This window comes from Ovis canadensis, chromosome 23 (assembly GCF_042477335.2).
Source record: "Ovis canadensis isolate MfBH-ARS-UI-01 breed Bighorn chromosome 23, ARS-UI_OviCan_v2, whole genome shotgun sequence".
NCBI classification, from domain to species: Eukaryota; Metazoa; Chordata; class Mammalia; order Artiodactyla; family Bovidae; genus Ovis; species Ovis canadensis.
The window spans coordinates 66497420-66521479 of record NC_091267.1 but is presented as its reverse complement, the minus strand read 5'-3'; the positions used below and the strand labels follow the sequence as shown (position 1 = coordinate 66521479).

Sequence of the window (24060 nt, the reverse complement as noted above, 5' to 3'; positions counted from 1 at the left end):
AAAATAGTGGAATGGGTTGCCATTTCCTTCTCCAATGCATGAAAGTGAAAAGTGAAAGTGAAGTCGCTCAGTCATGTCCAACTCTTAGCGACAGCATGGACTGCAGCCTACTAGGCTCCTCTGTCCATGGGAGCTTCCAGGCAAGAGTACTGGAGTGGGTTGCCATTGCCTTCTTCTATTTGGGATGGTATTACTTAGTAATTTTATGTACTTCAGATTAACTTCGAAAAATTCCTTATTTATCAATAACCTGCTAATTTTACTTATATTTTGTTTCACTGTTCCTGCTTTTTTATTGTACCATTCTCTAGGATATGTACAATTTGCAGGATATATTTCTGTAAAGATGACCATTTAATATGTGTCCAATTGTGGTGATAATTATTCCCATGTGTGCCTAGTCACTCAGTCATGTCTGACTTCATTTGCGGCCCCATGGGCTGTAGCCTTCCAGGCTCCTCTGTCTATGGGATTCTCTGGGCAAGAACACTGGAGTTGACTGCCAAGGCCTCCTCCAGGGTATCTTCCCCACCGAGGGATCAAACCCAGGTCTCCCGCATTGCAGGAAGATTCTTTACCATCTGAGCCACCTGGGAAGGCCCATTATTCCTTTATTATGTTTTAAATATAATGCATGTGCGCATGCTGAGCTGCTTCAGTCATGTCTAACTCTTCGCGACCCCATGGACTGTAGCCCTCCAGGCAAGAAGACTGGCATGGGTTGCCATGGCCTCCTGCAGGGGATCCTCCTGACGTAGGGATTGAACACACACGGCTCCTATACTGGCAGGCAGATTCTTTACTGCTGAGCCACTGGGAAAGCCCTTCAAATATAATGTGTGGATATAAAAAGTCGTGTTATGTATAACATACATATGTAAGTTACAAAGTATCAATAAACAAAAAGCCATGATTTCACCACGGGCTCGCACACACAAAGAGGGCTTCGAGAGCTCCCTCTGGGCGGGGTTCAGCGTGCGATGTTTTTCCTGCCGCCAGTGAGGCCAGTTACCTGAATGAGAGGTGCTTTTGCTCCCCAGCTGCGTCTCTGACTGACTGTGGCTGACGGGCGTGAGGTCTTGGCAGCTCTGGATGGGGGAGTCTCTTGCCGTCGGGTCGGTGCCTGGCGGCTTCTCGATGTTTTTCATCTCCATCTCTTCATGATGGATCCACAGGTCCGGGGGCCGGAGGTCCTTCTGGCTGCCCTTCCTTTTGCCAACGCTGTGGGTGGCCCGTTTCCTACGGAGCAAAATCAGGAGGCAGATGTGAGTACTTTATTCGATGGCTTTTCCTCTCTCTCTCTTTTTTTTCTTCTCAGTCAATTCAAGTCAGAAGCGAGAGAGAGGAAACAAAAGTGCTCCCAGGAGGAACCCCGTGAAATCCAGGCGCTGGCAGCCTGGCCCGGCGGCCTTTCCTCTCCTTCCCTGGAGCCTCGCCGCCTTCCGGAGACGCGGCGCGGCCTCCCCGGGGCCCAGCGGCCTGCCAGGGAGCGCCTCACGCCAGCGTCCCCGCGGCAGGCTTCAGCGCGAGGTGACGGTGGGTTAGATGGAGCCATATGCCGTTCTTCGGAGCCAGGCATAAGGTACCCGACGGCAACATCTGTCTAGCAGCTAAATGACAGAGTTGCTTCCAAAGGGCAAATGGAAATGAAACGGCCAGGATTTGTGCCAACAGCCAAGACTGGGGCTTAGAAGAAAGTCTGTACCTCAGCTGTCCAATTTCCTGTGCAACTGGGGAGGTGGCCCTTTGAAGACAAAAAGGCTGCAGAAACACATTCTCAGGAGAATAAAATGCTTTCTTCTTGGAGTCACTAAGTATCTGGATTTGAACACAATAAGACCCATCTTTTTTTTTAAAGACCTATCCTTTGACAAAAGAAGAAGCCATTTGGAAGTGTGCTGTAAACATCTCTTATTTTCCTCAGTAAGCATTTAGCAATCCTTAATTTGTTTTTCAGCAGCAGTCTCCTCTTGGGGCCAGTGAGATTGCAATGTTCCCTGCAGACTGAGTCAAGAACCCGATGCTTAGGTTAGCCCATCTCTAGAGCAGGGGGTCGGTAAACCACGACCTGAAGGCCACATCCTCCACTGTTTACTTTTGTGTGGTTTTTCTTGTAGTTTTCTTTATTTTTTTTCAAGTTTTTACTTTTGTTTTAATTGGCATCTTGCTCAAAAGCACAGAACAGTGAATGATTTGGTGGCTCCATGATAGTTACAAACAAAATCCTTAGGTAAACAGTTACAGTATCCCATATCAGTTATTTCACATTAAGAGCAGGTGGTTTAAAAAAAATAAAGTGCTGTGCTTAAAGGGAGCACAAACAAGGTAAGCATTTTAATTTCATAACAAAGTTAAACCTAGCACCTTTAAAATATAATAAATACTGTAAGTACAAAAGTATCATTTCTGTGGAGGAGAATTCCAGTGCACCAACAGTGCAAAGGAAAAGCAGCCTTTTCAAAGCTGGAATTAAGTCTGTGTAAACACACACCCACCACCACTCTGCCTGCTATGTGGAATACGCACTTCTGCTGTGCCCTCCCCACTCAGGGCTGAAAAGATCTCCTGGGAAGTCTCTTTTTCCAAATCACAGAAACTGCTCTGGCTTCCAGGCTATGGGCTGGGAAGATTTTGGTGTAGGGCAAGGAGATCAATGTGTTCAAGCGAGATAAGTTCTTTTACAGACGGGCCAACTACTAACACTTCCAGCCCCCTTCTCCCCACCAGAACCTCCCAGCCCAAGGGTGCCCCTGCCTACCTGTGTGACCCCAACTTCAGAGAGGGCGTCTGAGCTCAGAGCTCTGTGCAGTGAGAGGAGTGGCAGCCTACGTTACCCACAGCTGATGCTGCTTTGAAAATGGAGCATTTTGGCCAACTCGGGATATCTACAAACACCTGTGATTCTTAACCCACTGTGACCAGTTGGTTCTAAAGTAGGGAATGAGGGTGTTAGGTGTTTCCCTTCTTAATATTTTCAAACACTAATGATTAGTCCTTTCCAGTGTGGTTTTTACATCACTCACAAAGTGATATTTTCTTTCTCTTAAGCTCTCCATCTTCACACTGAACCCTGCAGCTTCAGGTCTTACTTTAAACAAGTACATGCTAAGTCGCATCAGTCATGTCCGACTCTTTGAGACCCTATGTACTAGCCCACCAGGCTCCATGGGATTCTCCAGGCAAGAATATTAGAGTGGGTTGCCATGATCTCCTGCAGAGGATCTTCCTGACCCAGGGATCGAACCCACGTCTCTTACATCTCCTGCATTGGCAGACAGGTTCTTTACCACTAGTGTAACGTGGAAAGCCCTTACCAGGGAAGTATAAAAAGAAACAATGAGAAGCAGAATCAATGCCCAATGCTTGCATTCCAGCATTATGATGAGATAACAGCTAGATTTTTTCCCTCTCAAATCATTCAGAATTTACCAACTATCCAGACCAAAGATTATTTCCAAGCAGGAAAGTTCTGATTTCAACTTCTCCACTGACCCCTGTGCAGCTCAACTTATTCTGTTTCCAAATGCTCATGGAAGGACTTATTTGCTCAGCTATCCCTGGCGCCAGATGGACTTGTAGACACAAAATGCCATAAGGATCACGGTCACCAGCAGAAGGTTGAAAATGGCTCCCATCAACACCAGGTTCTGCCCACACAGCACCGCATTCACCGGCTCTACTCAGCGGGCTCCCCAGGGCTGGGGCTCAGGGCCTCCAGCAAGCCCAGCAGGAGGCAACACAGCCACCACCATACCGAACTCAGCATCTTCTCCGGCCCGTAGCAGAAGCCTGCAGTGCCTGTTTTTGTAAATAAAGTTTTATTGGAAACCTGCCAAGCTCATTCATTTGCATTGCATTGTTGAAGAGTTACAACAAATACCATATGGCCCACAAAGGCTAAAATATTTACTCCTGGGCCTTTTTTAGAAATGGTTTTCAACCTCTGCACTATAGTTTTATAAATTTTTAAATCTCTGCTTGTAGCTTCTGTTTCTCTTAAAATAATAACATTGCTTCATAAGGCAGAATTCAGACAGTTAAAAGCTAACCTTTGGCAGAAGCCCAGAGAAGTACCTCTTTGTTTCCTCACGTGAAATGAATGGCTTACGAGCATAACTGCTTTCCTGTGAGCTAAATGGTTCAAACAAACTGCTCTCAGTGGAGACTCTGTATCCTATTCAAGGCCACTGAGAATGGCTTTGGTTCCCCAATTGCTGGATAAGATGCGTTGTACATATTAGGCCATTAGTAAATGTTTGTTCTATGATTTGCTGTGATCTGTTCATATTTCTTAATGTTTTTTGTCTTTCTTCAGCTAGGCTGATGAGGATATAAAGAAAGAAATCCAGACTTCATATCTATTTGCTGCTGCTGCTGCTAAGTCACTTCAGTCATGTCCAACTCTGTGTGACCCCATAGACGGCAGCCTACCAGGCTCCTCTGTCCATGGGATTGTCCAGGCAAGAGTACTGGAGTGGGGTGCCATTGCCTTCTCCTCATATCTATTTAGTGGGAAAAAATATGTAGGGTTTTCTGCTCTAATATTTTCCCAAGTATCTAAAATTTGCTGATTTCCTGGCAGTAGCCTCACACTGACTCTAGACAATGGTTTATAATAGCCCCTAGATCATTTTCTTGTTTTTAAGATAACTCTCTTGCTAACCATTTATTCCCTGAACTCATTTCCGTACACTTCACCGGCCCACAGGAAATGAGTTTGCAGTTCACACATAACTCTTTGTGTAATCCATCTCTGGTCATTTAGAAGAACTTCATGCCGTTTTCAAACTGGGAGATTTCACCCGAGTATCTTTCTAACATATCACAATGCTAAATAAGTTAAACCCTGGTGCCCATGACTTCATACAGAGGCACACCAGTTCCCAAATCTAGGACAAAATCGTCAGAATGGCCATGATAACTCAATATTTAAATAGCTTGTGGTAAAGATGTTTGTCAAATAAGTTATGAAACTGGAAGGAAATGATGAATTCTGGCTCCCTTGCTTACGTCCATGCCTAATTCATTCATTCATTTACAGTCCCCACGACTTCAGTACCAAGCATCTCCAGGCATATCCTATTTTTAAAAAGTTCTAAATCTGTTCAAGGCAGAACCTTTTTAGTATGTTATGATTTATAACCTCCACTTGGAAACAAATTATTATTCCTGATAAAATGCGTAAGTATTTTTCTGATGGATTTTAATCAGATCATGATCCACTTCCGAGAAGCTGCTCATCCACTCAGCTGACAGTTGTCAACAACCTAAAGACTTCTAAGCAGACTTTATTTCCTTTTTGTATATGTTCTGACAGACCATCTAACCTCTTCTGTTTTCTATAATGTCTCTTCTCAAGAGAGAAATCTCTGGCCGTGGAGAGGGGCCCCTCCCCTGCTGGTAGTAACCCAGTGGTCCATGTAGCAGGGCTAGAATAAAACTGGCATCGGCTCAAAGCTAAACTGTGTGGAGTTTGTCCTAAAATCTGTAGGAACAACTGTCACGTGAACCTTTTCTCTATCTGCTAGTTCCCTGACTAAATAACTGTCGCCTTTTTTGTCCCCAGGTCCTCTATCTCACCACTGGAATTCTGTACGGAGATGAGCCCAGTGCACTGGTTCCTGATGTCTGGTCCTTGGACCAGCAGAACTGGCATTACCTTGGAAATTGTCAGAAATGCACATTTGCAATTCCTGCCCCATCAGAAACTTGCAAATGGTGTTGAGACCCAGCAGGCTGTGTTTTAACAGCCCTCGAGGGAAATCTGATGCACCAAAACTTTGAGAAGCACTGTCTTCAGTGAAAGAAAACCAGATTTTCTTAGTTTTGTATCAAGCTAGGTTTTCATATTAGATGCAGAAGGCGTGCGTGCTCATGTGTGCTGTCACTTCAGTCGTGTCTGACTCTTTGTGACCCCGTGGACTGTAGCCACCAGGCGTCCTCTGTCCATGGGATTCTCCAGGCAAGAACACTGGAGTGGGTTGCCATGCCCTCCTCCAGGGGATCTTCCCCACCCAGGGATTGAACCCATGTCTCCTGCCCTGCAGGAGCATTTGTTATGCCATCCTTCCTGCCCCAACGCACACACACACACCTTTTTTTCTAGGTACCAGTAATCTTGGCTTCCAAAAATAGCTGCAGGGTCTCTTCCCATCCATGTGTTCTTGAATAAAGGCAGAGCAAGGAATCTTCAAGGCTCTGCCTGCTCTTTCTCATACTATGGCAAAGCTTCCACAGCATGATCAAATTCTGATGAGGTCTTATTTGTCCTATCTATGGATTTCTCTATCAGTCTAGATAGCTAGTAGTCATCCATCCATCCATCCATCCATCCATCCATCCATCCAATCTTCTGCCCACAATGCCTTCACAGTGCTATTTACTTACAAACTACTAAAGATCCCTTCAAGTCTATCTTCTTGAGGAAACCCTCCTGACCACTTTAGGTCAGTATAATCTTAAAATAGCTAAATCACGCCCGCTCCTCTTTCTCAACACCACTCACCTTGCATTGATCACTGTCTGTCTAACTGAGCTGACCAGATGCTCCCTGTGTGTGAACTGGTTTCCTCCACTGATACAGGAGCAAAAACTCTCTTTACTCCCCTTCTCCAACATCATCCATTGTTTCACAACATGTATCCCTTTGTTTATTCAGTGAACATTTACGGATGGTAAATGTGCCAAAAAAAAGAACTAAGGACTAGAAATGTGAAGATCAAAGAGATACTAGGAATTTAAAAATGAATGAAAAAAAATGACATGGCTTTTGCATCACCGGAGCAAGGAGCATGCCCTGGGGCATGGCACATAAGAAAACTGAAAAAGTAGAAAGGACTAAATGGTAACAGATACAGGTAAAACACCAGGAAGTCCCTGGGAAATTGCAGAAACGTTTTTATCTCAAGAGTTAACAGTAAGCAGATTTGTTACTTTGTAGATCACACACTAAGCATAGTAATCACTTGATTACAATAATAAAAATTTGTTATTATTGACCTGGAAATATTTCAAGGTTTCTTTACTGACTCCTTATTTGCTATCTGTTCCTTACTTTGCAAATAATCTGTAACTCTAAGAAGAGTTTCTTTCTTCATTTTTAATTGGTCTGCTGGGGATGCGAACAGGTAAGAACCAAATCGGTTGGGCACCCATTTCACTCCAGACTGTAGTACACATTCAAATTTAATGTATTCAGACAACTCTACCCATGTGTCCATGTGGTAGTCATGTGTCCAGAATTTCCAGGATAGTCTCTTTGTCAAATATTTTGCCTTTAGTATCTATAGATACATTCTAATTTATAATAAATATTCTACATTTTAGCCAGGGAAATAGTATTACTTCATTAAAAAAGCCCTGAAATTCCCTATCAATTTAAGCCTGAAAACACAAATTTTCTACTTCATTAGAACTGACTCAAATGTGTTCCTTTTTATAGCTGAGTAGTATTCCATTGTATATATGTACCACAGCTTCCTTATCCATTTATCTGCCGATGGACATCTAGGTTGATACAGGGCAAAAACCATTACAATATTATAAGTATCCTCCAATTAAAATAATTTTTAAAAAACTGAGGGAAACACACACACACACATAACATTTTCATACTATGATATTCTACTATAATCTCACTAATTCAAGATGTGCAAGGGAAGTCTCTTCAAAGTAGTATAAATTTAAGTTCATAACCAAAAAGGAAATGTAAAGTAATTTTTATTACATGGAAATTTGAATCTAAATGCTACCATGAGATTCTATAATTCAGTAGTAGTCCTTGTGGAATTTTGGTGGTAGAGAGTTGATAGAAAGTATTTATTCCCACTTCTTTGAGGAAGGGCTTCCCTCTGGCTCAGCTGATAAAGGATCTACCTGCAATGTGGGAGACCTGGGTTCGATCGAACCCCTGGAGAAGGGAGAGGCTACCCACTCCAGTATTCTGGCCTGGGGAATTCCATGGACTGTATAGTCCATGGGGTCACAAAGAGTCAAACATGACTGAGTGACTTTCAGTTTCACTTTATTTGAGGAAACTGACATTCAGAGATTAGGTCTTCATTTAGGTTTAATTAAATACCATTAATTAAAGAGGTGATCTAATCAGAACTAGAACTTGGGTTCTAACTTCTGTTAGCTATTTTATAACATAAAACCTTACCAACTAGAATATGAGCCAAACAAGCTAGCTCATTACCTCATCATTATATAAATCACAGAACAAAATGTGTAGACACTAACGTGCATGAAGTATTACTGATAGTACACAAAAATATGCTCCAAATCCATTTGGATATAATTCAAGTCCTCCAATAAAACACAAAGACAATTTACATCCTCCAGCAGTTCTAGATAAAGAAATATTGAAGAAGCCCATGGATGTTTCCCACGTCACCTTATTAATCACATTAAACTCCCATTTCTGAGAGGCCTGTAATGGACATTATTTCTGTTTCAAATTAGAATTGATTTTGCTTTCATCTGCATTATTTGATTTGTTCTATGAAGTTCAATGGTGGTGGTATGGGGAGAGGTTCTCAGCAAAATCAAAAAAAGCTAAATTAAAACTCAAAAATATCTTAAAGGAGAAGTATTTTTTCTTTGTTAACACATACAAACAAAGAGACCAAGATGCCAAGTAAATATTAAGAGACGTTGGAGATAGGATGAGGAAAAACCTAAGGCGCAGTAGCATAGGAACCATAGATTAACTTTCTTCAGACTTTCAATCATTCATGGAGTGATTTATTCTTACATTCATTTCCTAATTTTAAAAACAAGCCAGGGACTTTCCTGGTAGCCCAGTGGCTAAGAACCCACCTTGCCACACAGAGGACATATGTTTGATCCCTGGTTGGGAAACTACGATTCCACATGCTCAGCCTCCCTGGTGGTACAGTCGATAAGAATCTGCCTGCCAGTGTAGGAGATATGGGTTTGATCCCTGGTCCAGGAAGATTCCACATGTCACAGAGCTCCACTGCTACTGAGCCCACATGCTGGACTCACTGAAGCCTGCATGTTCTAGGGCCGGCAGGCCACAAGTACTGAGCTCTCATGCTACAGCTACTGAAGCCTGTGTGCCTAGACCCCATGCTCTGCAGTAAGAGAAGCCACATTGAAGAGCCTGGGCTCTGCAACCAGACAGTAGCCCGCTGTCCGCAACTAGAGAAAGCCCAAGGGCACCAACGAAGACCCCAGTGCAGCCATAAATAAACAGATTAATTAACTTTTTAAAAAACAATCCCACATGATCAGGAACAACTAAGCTTGCGTGCACCAACCACTGAGCCCCTGTCCTCTGGAGCCCGTGTACTGCAACTCCTGAGCCCGTGCAGGATGCAACAAAGATTCCCCGTAGCGCAACTAAGACCTGATACAGCCAAATTAATTAATTAATTCAAAAAGTAAATTAAAATATAAACAAGCCACTCCAGGGTTCAGCCTCTTCTCTTCCTAAAAAAAAAAAAAAATCCTTTAAGCTCCTAACTAAGTGCTTAGGGTGCGGTTTAGGACAATTTGAGAGTTTCTCAAAATAGCATCAAATCTCACATTTGTAATGTGGAGAAGACTAGCATTCTTCTCTGTGGAGAAACAAGATAGGCTCAGGAATCCAGTTCATCGAATCAGTAAGACCCTCAGACATTCTTCTTACAGTGATAAACATGATGAAGACAAAATACCACACTACAGATGACTGAGTTCATTCAGTTAGTTTTAGTGAATGCCTCCGTGTTTTTAAAACTGGCATGAAGTAAGGTCTGAAACCACCACCCTCCTTGCGTCCATTTCAGTGAATCTTAGCTCTGCCTCAGAGACCTGAGGCTTTGATTTTCCACTGTGATTTGTTTACAAAAGCCCTTTCCTGGGATTGCTGGACCAAGAGATTGTTCAATGACTTACTCAATCGCAGTGATTTTCCCCCAGAAGCTTACTAAGTGCCCAGCACTCTAGAAGCTCAGTGTGTGATTGTGTGTGTTGTGATTGTGTGTGTTAGTTGCTCAATCTTGTCTGACTCTCTGTGACTCCATGGGCTGTAGCCCACCAGGCTCATCTGTGCATGGAATTCTCCAGACAAGAATACTGAAGTGGGTGGCCCTTCTCTTCTCCAGGGGATCATCCCAACCCAGGGACTGAATCTGGGTCTCCTGCATTGCAGGCAGATTCCTTACCATCTGAACCACCTGGGAAGCCTTAAGACTTCCCTGAAAGCTTACACGGGAGACCTACCCTGTAAATCTCACTCTGTCTGGTTTCCTATTGGGGAACAATGGACCTGCACACCAGCTATCATCAGCTTCAAGACAGTCTAGTCAAATGAATGCAGCTGGATATAAAATTTGACATGCCATCTAAATAAATGAAATGCAACGACTGCTTCTATATCTTTATTTTACTTTCTACACTATGGAAATCCTCCTGTATATTGTTACTAAATACTTTACTTAAAAATGCTAGAAAATACAGTAGAAATCAACAAACAGGAATCATAGGATTTTTTTAAAAGAGAGAAAAGCTGAGGTATTTGCCAGGAAAGACAGAAAATTATTTGCTAGAGAATCTTTCTCTAGCAATGTGTGTTGTATGTAGTTGTCACACCAGCCACCTGTGAGCCCATGCCTCAGGCATGCAGAGCACCATGCCTCAGGCCAAAAACAAACAAAAATTAAGGGAAGAGCCTACTATAGACAATCCAGTGAGAAAAGCACAGGTGAGAAAAACCGTATCAGGCTGAATTTGAAAAGTGCTAGGCAGGCAAAGAGGCATAAAACAACCAGAAGATTATTGCTAGTTCCCACAACTGGCTGGTACAAGGGTAAATATGCTGGTTAGACAGTATTGCTGGGAGGCGATAAGCTGAATCAAACTTCTTTTCCATTTCAAACTTTGTACTTTGATGTATCATTCTCGTATATATTATTACCTAGAGATGCATGATATGAAAATATTTTTAAGACTCTCAAAATTTTTAGTTTCTGAAAGTCAACCAGAGCCAGGCAATCTGAATCATTTTGAATTTCTGGAATCTCTCTTCCACCCTAACTACTGCCTCCAAAATACACACACCATAGCATTGTAACTATGCTGACTTTGTAACTATTCTACACTTAATCATTCATGTGATAGGCACTGACTAAATGCCTATGAACCTCCACGTCAAAAGGGATAAATCAATACTTTTAGACGAACACACATCTCCATCCTTTCATCCATAATTGCAGAGAATCATAAGTAGGGACATGGTGAAGTTCATTCTCTAAGTGTTACTTAAGGAATAGCTACCCTCACTTGAACATAAGAATCTGGTCTCAAGGATTAAAATCAGGGCCTTCCCTGCTAGCCCAGCAGTTAGGAACCCATCTTCCACTGCAGGGGACACAGGTTTGAGCCCTGCATCTTAGTTGGCCAACTAGGATCCCACATGCCACAGAGGTCAATTAAGTTGGCATGCCGCAACGAGAGAAACCCATGCGCCACAAGTAGAGAGCCCGTGTGCCACAACTGCTGGGCTCCTGCACACTACCAACAGGGAGGAGCACACTCAGTGAAGACCCATTGTAGTCAAAATTAAAAAAAAAAAAAAAAGAAGTAAAATCAAAGAGACATGCAAAGCGTTCGTCCAGGTGGATTCTGCTATTACGTCTGCAAGCCTTTACCTCACCCACTTATTTTATGGGCCTAGAATGGACAAAAGGCAGGATTTTTGCCCAGGTCAGGAGAGGAGATAAAGAATGCATGGTGAGTCATGAACGTGCACAGGAAGAGAGCCATCAAAAATCTAACTCAGAAAGATGGCATTCAGGACTTCCCTAGCAGTCCAGCAGTTAGGACTCCATGCTTCCACTGCAGGGAATACATGTTCGACCCCTGGTCAGGGAACTAAGATCCCATATGCTGCAAGTAAAGATCCTGCATGTAGCAACTAAGACCAGTGGCAGCCAAAAATTTAAACATTAAAAAAAAAATGGCATTCAGGTCAAACAGTGACTTTTCTCTGGCAATCCGCTGTTACCTACTTTCTCTGCTGGGCTGAAGAACGCTGGGTGCAAATCACGGCCACCGCCACCACCACGAGCACTGTGATGATGCCAACGGCGACCACGATGATCACCAGCAGGTTGCTGTTCTTCTGAGGAGTGACGCTGCCATGTGGGGGGTGCATCTTGCCAATGGGCGGTTCTGGGGAAAGACAGGCAAATGGAGATCAGTTTCAGGACATGTGGCAGCCGATGGCATATCACGCTTGGCTAAGGATTCAGAGTTCCTATTGTTCTGGGCATTCCTGAAGCTGGAGGGGTGGGGAAAGCAATGAAAAAATGACAGGAAAGATCTAAATTATCTACCCATGATAAATGAAAGCAAGTCCGCAGAGAAACTTACAGAGGAATATTCATAGCTACCTTAGCCAAAATTGCCACAAGTGGGAAACCCCAGAGCCATTGACTGATGAATGGATGAAGAAATGAGATATATCCATACAATAGAATACTATCCAGTCATAAAAAGAAAGGAAATACTAATACATGATACAAAATTCATGTACCTTGAAGTTGTTCTGCTAAGTGAAAGCAGCCGGACACAAAAGCCCACATATGATTCTACTTACATGAAACTGTGGGTTTCCCTGGTGACTCAGTAGTAAAGAGTCTACCTGCCAGTGCAAGAGATTCAGGTTCATTCCCTGGGTTGGGAAGATCTTCTGGAGAAGGAAATGGCAACCCACTCCAGTATTCTTGCCTGGAAAATCCCATGGACAGAGGAGCCTGGTGGGCTACAGTCCATGGGGTTGCAAAAGAGTCGGGTACAACTCAGCGACTAAACACCAATTTATGTGAAATATCCAGAAGAGGCAAGTGTATAGGGACAGAAAGTGTTCGCCAGTGGATGTGAGGAAAAGCGACTGGCGAGAGACTGCTTAAAGGTACAGGGTTTCGCTTGGGAGTAATGAAGATGTTCTAGAACTAGACAGTGGTGATGGCGGTAGAACCTTGTGAAAATGCTAAAAACCACTGAGTTGTGTGCTTTCAAAGGGTGAATTTATGGTATGCGAATTATATCTCAATGAAAAAATATAATTCAGCTTTCATAGGGAACAGAAAGTGGGGAGGATGGGAAGCATGCTGCTTTGGGTGATAAGAATTCCACCATGACACGAATCAGAACAGGCTGAGAAACCATTATTTGTTTGATGCCATGAAACACAAACTGTTTCACACCCATCACTCACACTTTCCGTTCCTTTAAGGCAGTTATCTATAAAGCACATTTAATTTTCAACCTGTCAAGGGTGCATGAGTCCTACTTAAAAGCAGCCACAGGCTTGGAAAGAGTGCCATAAAGCTCTAATCTATTTTTTTCCTGTTTTGCAACTGTACCTCATGGCACACAACAGTTAAGTGAAAATAGCAGAATGATAATTTGCTTATATAAACAAGCGTGACTAATGAGCCTTTAAATGGCTTTTTTGTGCCTTTATCTGTAAAATGGAAATAATAACATTTACTTATGTAGTTAGTGTTACAATTAGAAAAAATACATGCAAAACAACTCTCTAAGTGCCCTACACAGACTAATTGCTTATAATATCACTATGCTGCTGAAATATTAAAGAAAATTTTGCCTAACTTAATAATATACCATACCATTTGGTATACTTTTGGTATGGACTTCTAAACTCTTAAATTTTCTAGAAAGCTTGTAGATAATATTCAAAGTGAAAGATATAGTAACTTGTTTTCACAAGTGAATATAATAACCCAGCACTTGCCTCAAAAGTGAAATACTATCTTTTGATAACTTATCTAGGAATCATTGGGGTTTTTTTTAAAGACAGTCACCTAATTTTAAATAAATTATTGTTGACTCAATATTATCAGAAAAAAATAAATGCTACCAATATAACTTGAATCTCAGGGGCGGGTAATTCATCAAGTCTTTACATAGTACTTTCTGTTAAAAGATTCTGATTATAAATGAAAGAAATAAGGTTTCCTTGAAGCAACTTTTTCCTTTATGACAAAGGAGTGAGGCAAGTAATGAAAGGTCAGAACTTTGTTAGTTTTACTTACAACTGAAAAAATCATGTTGCAGTTGTACCTCAATATGCCCTTTCTGTTCTTAATAAATTAACTGATTGGTATAAATTAACCTTTTATATGACAGCATACAATGGAGGCATTTGGGGAGCTCATGGATTTTATTACTTTAAATTTAACAGTTCACCATTTCTGACAATCTTAGTTTGAGTCATACATGGCAGTAACACTGGGTGAATATTTTTTAAGACCATGTAAATTGGAATTGCTTGGACCAGAGAAGGAAAAAAAAAATTCCTATGTGCTAAATGTTCTGTCTTCCATTTCTGAAACATGTACCCTATGTGCGTGTCATGGTGATATGAACAGAATGTCAGATTTCTTCTTGGGATCAAGGCATAGCTAATAGCAGAGAGATGCAAAAGCTCCATTTCTGAGATATATTTCTGGAAGAGGAGAGAAGGAACAACAGCCAGATTATGAAACCACTAAAAGCTATTTATGGGGCCACATATACACATATGATTTCATAATAATTTTTATGCCATCAGTTCAGTCACTCAGTCATGTCCGACTTCTTGCTACTCCATGAATCGCAGCATGCCAGGCCTCCCTGTCCATCACCAACTCCCAGAGTTCACTCAGACTCACGTCCATCGAGTCCGTGATGTCATCCAGCCATCTCATCCTCTGTCGTCCTCTTCTCCTCCTGCCCCCAATCCCTCCCAGCATCGGAGTCTTTTCCAATGAGTCAACCCTTCCCATGAAGTGGCCAAAGTACTGGAGTTTCAGCTTTAGCATCATTCCTTCCAAAGAACACTCAGGACGGATCTCCTTTTATGCCATAGTCTTATATATTATGTGGTCTGAGAATAATTCCCAAATTAGAATAATGATTGCTCATCCCCACCCCCCCAAAAATAGAGGCATAATCGTTGCATTCAATTCACTGTTTTATATATATATATATATATATATATATACACACACATATATATATATACATAATTACCTGTATAGTTGGTACTTTAAAGAAGAATTCATGTAAAAAGATGTAACATGAAGATATGAGGTCACTGACAGAAGATGGAGGTCATGAAAAACCTCATTATAAAAGTGACATTTAAGCTGAATTTTAAAGTATTGCTAGGAGTTAGTTCTTGTTCCGTTACGAGGGAACTAACGGCAGACCGTGTGTGTGTGTGGAATGTGGGGAACAAACAGGAAATGGCACAAAATGAGGCAGGAAAGATAAACAAGACCCTGCTCATTTGAGCCTTGTAGATCCAAGTCAATCATCCTCGGTAAAGCTACAAATGGTTTAAGAGTTTTCAGCAAAGTGACAGGCTTCATTTGTTCTAAGAAGACATCTCTTCCCTCTGCATGGAGAGGGCTTGGTGGTGGAAAAACATAGACCAGCTAAGAGGATACTGAGTTTGCCAGGTTAAGAGGAGACGATCCCTTAAACTGAGATGGTGGCAATTTCAGTCAAGCAGAGAGGACAGGTACACCGTGCGGTAGAACTGGCAAGGAAATGAACAAGGTGGATTGCACATGGGGGAGGATAGAAAGGAAGGCTCAGGCCTCAGCAACGGTCCTGATGTCTAGGGTTGGGGAGAGGGTGAAAGTGCAGGCAGACTCAGTGGGGCAAGAAGAGAGGTTCAGTCTCGAATTGAGGTCTCACGATGAATCATGAAGAGGCAGCTGGAAGGTCTGTGTTAGAGATGTAACTGTGGGAGCTGGCCTAGAGATGGAATCTGAAGCCTGGGAATGGGGATCACCGAATCAAGGGTAAAGAGTGAGCAGAGACACCGTCTCAAAACTAGTGCTCTAAGTGTTCAGGTGGAAGGAGGGGACCTGGCCAAAGAGAAGTCAATACCAAATGCGTTTCCCAATGCTTATTGACAACAGAAAACTTTTTTTGCAGAGCTTCTCAAGGGACCCATGTACCTTGTAACTACTTCTGGAGGTTGCTAATCAAGATGAGTGGTTTTTAAACTGGGGCGATTTTACCCCACAAGAGGATATTTGGCAATGTCTAGAGCCAGTTTGGGTTGTTCCAGCAGAGTGGAAGGAATCACTACTGGCACCTGGTGGATAATGGCCAGGGATGCTGCAAAACATCCTACGGTGCATAGGAGAAGCCCAACGACAAACAAGTTATTCAGTCCCAAATGGCAATAGTTCTGTGGTTGAGAAATCCTGATCGAGCTGAACACTGCCTATGTTCTCATGAGATCTGAGATCCAAAAATTTAAGTGGCTGGATTCACACATTTCTAAACCATGACAGAGTCACTTCTAGTACCTGGAGTTTGGGATTAGTCTGAGGTCCTTAACATTAAACTCCAATACTTTGGCCACCTCATGCAAAGAGCTGACTCATTGGAAAAGACCCTGATGCTGGGAGGGACTGGGGGCAGGAGGTGAAGGGGATGACAGAGGATGAGATGGCTGGACGGCATCACCGACTCGATGCACATGAATTTGGGTGAACTCTGGGAGTTGGTGATGGACAGGGAGGCCTGGCATGCTGCAATTCATGGGGTCGCAAAGAGTTGGACATGACTGAGCGACTGAACTGAACTGAGCTGAGATAGTAGGTGGGCAGAGCCTCTTGTAGACTAGAACTTGAGACCCCTGAGATGCTCCAATAATCTTTACATCATGGAATTGAGTGTAAAATTTTATTTCTGGACCTTTCTTTTGGCATTAAGGTATCTGTTGGGTGCCCTATAATACTTTACCAACCTCAGAATGACCATCTCATGCAAGTATGGAAAGAGCTTCTCTATATACTCTACTTAGATTAGTTAAAATGCTATTGAGTTAAATAAACAAAGGTTTTCAAAACTGGAGGGCAAATCATGGTTTTTTTCTCCTAACCACAGCATTTAAGTCATGTTTTGCAGAATACGAAATATGATTCTAAATACTAAAAATTTAATCAATAACATTAATTTTAAAATAATGTTTCACCAAAGTATCACATCTGTCAAATTAATTAAGTTTTCAAAGGTTGAAATCAATATAACAACATTCTTGTAGGGTTTGTAGATTTCTTTACCAATATTATTAATTTTGAAAACTATGGAAAAAGCTACCAACATAATTGGTGATTTATCTTCCCCCACAAGAAAACAATTGAACTGAAGTAATTTTCACTGTTGTTTTCCTTCAGACAAATATAAACTACAAAATCACATTCTCAGAAGTTGAAGATTCTCCTGCTGTAAGAAGGTGAACCATAAAATTGAATGCATCATAAAAGTAAAATACTATCATATCACCACATATTAGCTTTGATTCTACCTGTCATTAGAACATAATTTAGGAAGCCTCTTCAGTTTCCTCAATTTAATTAAGGGCTTCCAACTTCAAGAATAAACATGAACTATAGCTTTGTTTTTCTTTATTTGAGTTCCAAGAGAGCTGCTTTTAAAAGAGAGACACATAAGGGAAAGTAAATGATTAGCAAGCTCTAAATTTATTTGCAACCGGCTTGAGTATTCTGACAGTAAACCATTATTCTATTACAATCCTTTGAAGGATGAATCCAGCAAGTAAAAGGAGAGAGAGGAAATGTCTATAATTCTGTCACTACATAAAGAGATGTATGAAACTTTCATTGTATGTGAGGTTCAAAAACTCAAGATTTTACAGTGTTCTTGTTGATGCAGCCTACTTTGCATCAGTAGGTTGAGGGGTGGGTGTTAGAGTTTTATCAGTTAAGGTGTCATTTGTATATATAATTTGAAAATATACCCTCTTTTTATGGTATAAGATGTTGGCAGAATTTTAATTAGGAAGGTAGAGTTTTCAAATGCCTTTGCTGACTTGCATATAAGAGCACAAGCTAAAGGCAAATTACATACTAATATTTTTCATCATCCACTGGCTAGCAAAAAGAATAGGAAATAGATTAAGCATGCCCTCTACCATCTATTCTCTGAGGTTATCAAATCACCTTAATGAATCATGTAGCCTGTAATAATTAGTTACTTCAGTAGGGTTTCTAGAAATGTTTCAGGTACTTTGTTCATACCATTCATTTAATAGGAAATGCCTAAAACATCATTAAGTGAGGCAGAAATCTGAGAAGGGATAATGCCAATAATCTGTCTGCTGCTGCTAAGTCGCTTCAGTCGTATCCGACTATGTGAGACCCCATAGATGGCAGCCCACCAGGCTCCACCGTCCCTGGGATTCTCCAGGCAAGAACACTGGAGTGGGTTGCCATTTCCTTCTCCAATGCATGAAAGTGAAAAGTGAAAGTGAAGTCGCTCAGTCGTATCTGACTCTTAGCGACCCCATAGACTGTAGCCCACCAGGCTCCTCCATCCATGGGATTTTCCAGGCAAGAGTACTGGAGTGGGGTGCCATTGCCTTCTCTGAATAATCTATGTAAAATGGCTCAAAGTCATTGGATGTCATTTATCTATTTTATCTTCATGACTCTCTCCTGTGAGATAATGTATATCAGATCAAATTGAAATACAATTATATCTCTCACTAGGAATCTTAAATAGTAAAAACAAAAATACAATGGCATGCATTTCTCTAAGTTACTGTCATTCTCTTCATCTGAAGTCTGACTCCTATGAAAAGAAAAGTTCTTATCTGTTGACTTATCTGTTCATGTCAAATTTGGGCTAAGGTTTCTTTCTCATTAGGGAATTCATTCTCTTTTGAAGGGCAAATTCAAATAGTTAGTACCAAACTTTTAAACTTGGTACTGATCCAAAATTAGGTTTGCCAGATTTAATAATTAAAAATACAGGAGATTCAGTTAAGTTTGAATTATTTCTAGTTACCTATGGATATGTACATTGAGATGTCTGCATATATTGAGATGGTAATCCCTTGCAATATTTTCTTTGACTCAGCTCTTAGGCAATTAGAAATAATTCAAATTTTACTGGGTACTTCCCTAGTGGCTCAGATGGTAAAGCATCTTGCTTACAATGCAGAAGACCTGGGTTCGATCCCTGGGTTGAAAAGATCCTCTGGAGAAGGAAATCGCAACCCACTCCGGTACTCTTGCCCGGAAAATCACATGGACAGAGAAGCATGGTGGGCTACAGTCCATGGGGTCACAGAGTCGGACACAACTGAGCGACTTCACTTGCAGTATTTTTAGTTGTTCCATTGGGCATTTCTGTTCAAGATTAGTGTTCTTTCAGTTCAGTTCAGTCACTAAGTCGTGTCTGACTCTTTGTGACCCCATGAATCACAGCACGCCAGGCCTCCCTGTCCATCACCAACTCCCAGAGTTCACTCAGACTCACGTCCATCGAGTCAGTGATGCCATCCAGCCATCTCATCCTCTGTCGTCCCCTTCTCCTCCTGCCCCCAATCCCTCCCAGCATCAGAGTCTTTTCCAATGAGTCAACTCTTCATGTGAGGTGGCCAAAGTACTGGAGTTTCAGCTTTAGCATCATTCCTTCCAAAGAAATCCCAGAGCTGATCTCCTTCAGAATGGACTGGTTGGATCTCCTTGCAGTCCAAGGGACTCTCAAGAGTCTTCTCCAACACCACAGTTCAAAACCATCAATTCTTTGGCGCTCAGCCTTCTTCACAGCCCAACTCTCACATCCATACATGACCACAGGAAAAACCATAGCCTTGACTGGACCAAGTCTATGCCCCAACCAGTAATGCTGAAGAAGCTGAAGTTGAATGGTTCTATGAAGACCTACAAGACCTTTTAGAACTAACACCCAAAAGAGATGTCCTTTTCATTATAGGGGACTGGAATGCAAAAGTAGGAAGTCAAGAAACACCTGGAGTAACAGGCAAATTTGGCCTTGGAATACGGAATGAAGCAGGGCAAAGACTAATAGAGTTTTGCCAAGAAAATGCACTGGTCATAGCAAACACCCTCTTCCAACAACACAAGAGAAGACTCTACACATGGACATCACCAGATCGTCAACACTGAAACCAGATTGATTATATTCTTTGCAGCCAAAGATGGAGAAGCTCTATACAGTCAACCAAAACAAGACCAGGAGCTGACTGTGGCTCAGATCACGAACTCCTTATTACCAAATTCAGACTCAAATTGAAGAAAGTAGGGAAAAATGCTAGACCATTCAGGTATGACCTAAATCATATCCCTTATGATTATACAGTGGAAGTGAGAAATAGATTTAAGGGCCGAGATATGATAAATAGAGTGCCTGATGAATTATGGACTGAGGTTCGTGACACTGTACAGGAGACAGGGATCAAGACCATCCCCATGGAAAAGAAATGCAAAAAAGCAAAATGGCTGCCTGGGGAGGCCTTACAAATAGCTGTGAAAAGAAGAGAGGTGAAAAGCAAAGGGGAAAAGGAAAGATATAAGCATCTGAATGCAGAGTTCCAGAGAATAGCAAGAAGAGATAAGAAAGCCTTCTTTAGCGATCAATGCAAAGAAATAGAGGAAAAGAACAGAATGGGAAAGACTAGAGATCTCTTCAAGAAAATTAGAGATACCAAGGGAACATTACATGCAAAGATGGGCTCGATAAAGGACAGAACTGGTCTGGACCTAACAGAAGCAGACGATATTAAGAAGATGTGGCAAGAATACACAGAAGAACTGTACAAAAAAGATCTTCATGACCCAGATAATCATGATGGTGTGACAACTAGATCTAGAGCCAGACATCCTGGAATGTGAAGTCAAATGTTCTTTAGGACACACCGTTTAAGAAATATATTGTTTTGTGTTCATGGCTTATATTTGCTTCAATGTAACATATATAACCATTGTTCAGCAGTGATGGAAACGGTGAGGAAATAATTGTTCCTTCTCTATTGTCTGTACAGATTGCCTCTTAATTTCCTGGCACTCTGACTCTTTAAAAAGTCCTAGTAACTTCAGTTTATGAAACTGAAAGGGTTTCAGCTTGCTGTACTTTTGACGTCACCTCTCTTTAATAAAATTTCATTTTTGGAAATATTTCAAATATACAGAGTACTTTCAGAGATAGTTAACAGCCCTGCATCATTTATAAAATTCTCTATGTCTAGGCTTTTCAAACTGACTGTTTTGTGTACTTGTCAGCTCTCATTGCCATTGTCTCCTGGTGAAATAAACTCCAGGTTTATTAATAATTTCATGCTTCTATTATCCCCACTAAAACCCTAAGTTTGAGGATATTGGCACTTGCAGTCAACAGAAAATTTGCCTCAGACATGCTAGAATTAACCATTTTAATTAATATGACTAATCCAATAGAACCTAATTTATATACTTACCATTCAGAGTGCTTCTATCAATCAAATTCGTATCAACTGGCCAATAACTTCCATCTCCATGGCGACCTGTTCATTGGAAAAATATATCAGAATGTTAGTGGACCTATAACATGGAAACACAAGTGGAACAAAGCAAACAACAATAGTATTTAAAAATATACAAACAATGGAGTAAGATTAATTCATCTACCTCAGAGACAGCCTGAAAATAGTGATACCGTTATACTTTGCAAGAAAATGCTATTTTCTATGTGTGAGAAAAATCTGTCATGAAAATATTCTTCTAAACAAGCTAAATTCAGTTCCACACTGAAAAGCTGACCCATCACTTCCTCTTTTTTTTTCCCCTCCAGTATCCTTGTTAACAGGCTACCAACAGGTAACAACATCAGTGTTAGCCTAAATGTTTCTGTCTTGAACATCTCTGAACAGGAGGAATGGGGGTGTTGGCTCCTAGAGAGACAGAGCCCGCCTACTCCTTGCTTCACGGGGTCTAGTCTACACTGTTGCCCACTGGACATGATTTTGTGGCAAATTAGCATTACTACTTTACAAGGGGACAGCACTTTTTGCCTTGTAAGTGGGCTTTAAGTTGTCTTTGTATTACATGACAAGTAGGTGCCTGAGAATGAACTATTGAATATGGAATAAAGAATAGGGGGTGTGTCATAATCCACATGGTCTGACTATTTCTTACAAACACACTAAGAAACAAGGTTTCTTGAGCATCACCTCATTGGAAACACTGCCTTCTAACAGGTGTTCAACAATTAGAAAAGTAGTCTTTAAGAGAACTGAGCCAGACATTAACCAGAAGTAATTACACTATCATTCACATGTAATTAATAGTTTTTCACTACAGGTAATTCCCTTTTCTATTGGTATGTTTGTAGAACTGTAATTATTTGATTAGATTTTGAGTTCCAGAATATCTATTAGGGAAAAAAAAAAAAATTTGGGAGTTCAATCTCTACGTAAACACAAGAGTGCAGATAATTCTTTATTCACTTTGGAGTGTGATTTCTGAAAGTGGTTATCATCAGAGGGTGATATTGAGGAAGCCAGCTAGGATAACATTCGTTGTTTTTGTCAGATGTACAGTTTTGTGTTTTGTTTTGTTTTTTTTTTTGAAGACTTCCAAGTCCTGCTCCTGTGACATTCCTGTGCATACCAAATTTTCTGTAATTAGCACTTTTAACTACAGCTTTTCTAAGAGCTTATCATTTTATTTGCAAAAGAACTATGAAGAAACAAGTCTTGTTACCAGACCAAGCATTCATAATTTAAAAAATAATTCTTTCAGTGTCAAGTCAGAGCTGAAATGAGGGTGTTAAGTTTCCAATAAGCACTGATAAATTAATCCAATGACATTATATTCTGTTTCCAGGATAAATCTGAATGTTTAAAATCTGCTGGTCAATGACTCTATATAAACAATTGGGAATTAGGATGGAGGCTCCTGTGTGTGAGGCAGGGAGGAATGGTGGTGACTGGGCTTCCCTGGTGGCTTGGATGGTGAAGAATCCACCTGCAATGTAGAAGACATAGGTTCGATTCCTGGGTAACGAACATCCCCTGGAGAAGGGGATGGCTACCCACCCCAATATACTTGCCTGGGAAATCCTATGGACAGAGGAGCCTGATGGGCTACAGTCCATGGGGTCATAAACAGTTGATCCTGACTGAGTGACTTAAAAAAGTATGAAATAAGCAGCAATTGTGAAAACATCTTGGGGGGCGATGACTGAAACACAGATAAGCCTAACCCTTTCCCCAAGTACCTGGTTTGTGTTAACTCTGACACATCTGGGGTTTCAATAAGCTTTGCCCACAGGACACTGATAGATCAAGGTTGGAAGAAATGAAGTGAGACAGAAGTTCTCTATGAATATTAAGATGCCTTTTCACACATCTGAAAGCAACTAGATTGCAAAGCAGTCAGCCAAAAGAGAAGCTAACAGCCCCATCACTTAAGCCACTAAAGCAATAAATGATTCCTGTTGGGAGTCATTCTGTATTGGCTGGAAATTAGGTACATAGCCTGTGGAGGATTTTTCCTATTCTCTAGCATCCTGACAAATGTCTTTTTAATGAAGTTTCTAACTCTCCCAGCTAGTTTGTGGGAAGATGCAGAAACAAGCCCCTGAGCACATCCATATATTACTTAAACATAAATCTCTATGGGTATAGCACCCTTTAGACTCAGCGAGGCTATTGATTACATGGTGAATTTCAATATGCTGAAGAATATCAGATGTCATATGGTTAGAGCTCTGTGTAAGATAAAGGAACTCAAAATACTTTTGAAGCAACGGAGCAGCTGAAAACTTGAGCATTCTACTCACATAATCTAGGATACTGACATCAGTCAATATTTTGTTGGTTATAATTAGATGGATATCATGAAAGAAAATTAAGTAACTCTTAACAAATCCAACAGGAAATGCTTTAAAGAAACTTGATATCATCAACAAGCAAGATTAGATTCATGGTGATTTAAGACTTCTGGCACCTCTTCAGTAAAGAGACACAAAACTCATTTCCGGGATATTGGAGTCTGAGATCTCTTTATTTAAAGATGTGGGAATCAAATATCACTTTGTGTGCTTCTATGTTTTTGTCCTCTACAACATGTCTTTTAAATCTCAAGAAGTCTTTTTATGGGTAAATTGGGTAAATGTGTGTGTGCATGTTCGGTCACTCAGTCATGTCAGACTCTTTGCAACACTGGGCTGTAGCCTGTCGGGCTCCTCTGCCCTGAATTTTCCAGGCAAGAA

The 24060-nt window shown here is 41.2% G+C and overlaps 1 protein-coding gene across 1 annotated transcript in view; it reads right to left on the bottom strand.

Moving 5' to 3' along the window:
• The window catches only part of DCC (DCC netrin 1 receptor), a 1287746-nt gene that overhangs the window by 95576 nt on the left and 1168110 nt on the right, over window positions 1-24060 (bottom strand). Inside the window, exons 22-24 of the mRNA XM_069569336.1 lie at window positions 21284-21349; window positions 12018-12180; window positions 1013-1239 (exon numbers count right to left, since the gene is read on the bottom strand). Coding sequence (XP_069425437.1) covers window positions 1013-1239; window positions 12018-12180; window positions 21284-21349 — 456 coding nt within the window. The remainder of the gene's footprint in view (window positions 1-1012; window positions 1240-12017; window positions 12181-21283; window positions 21350-24060) is intronic.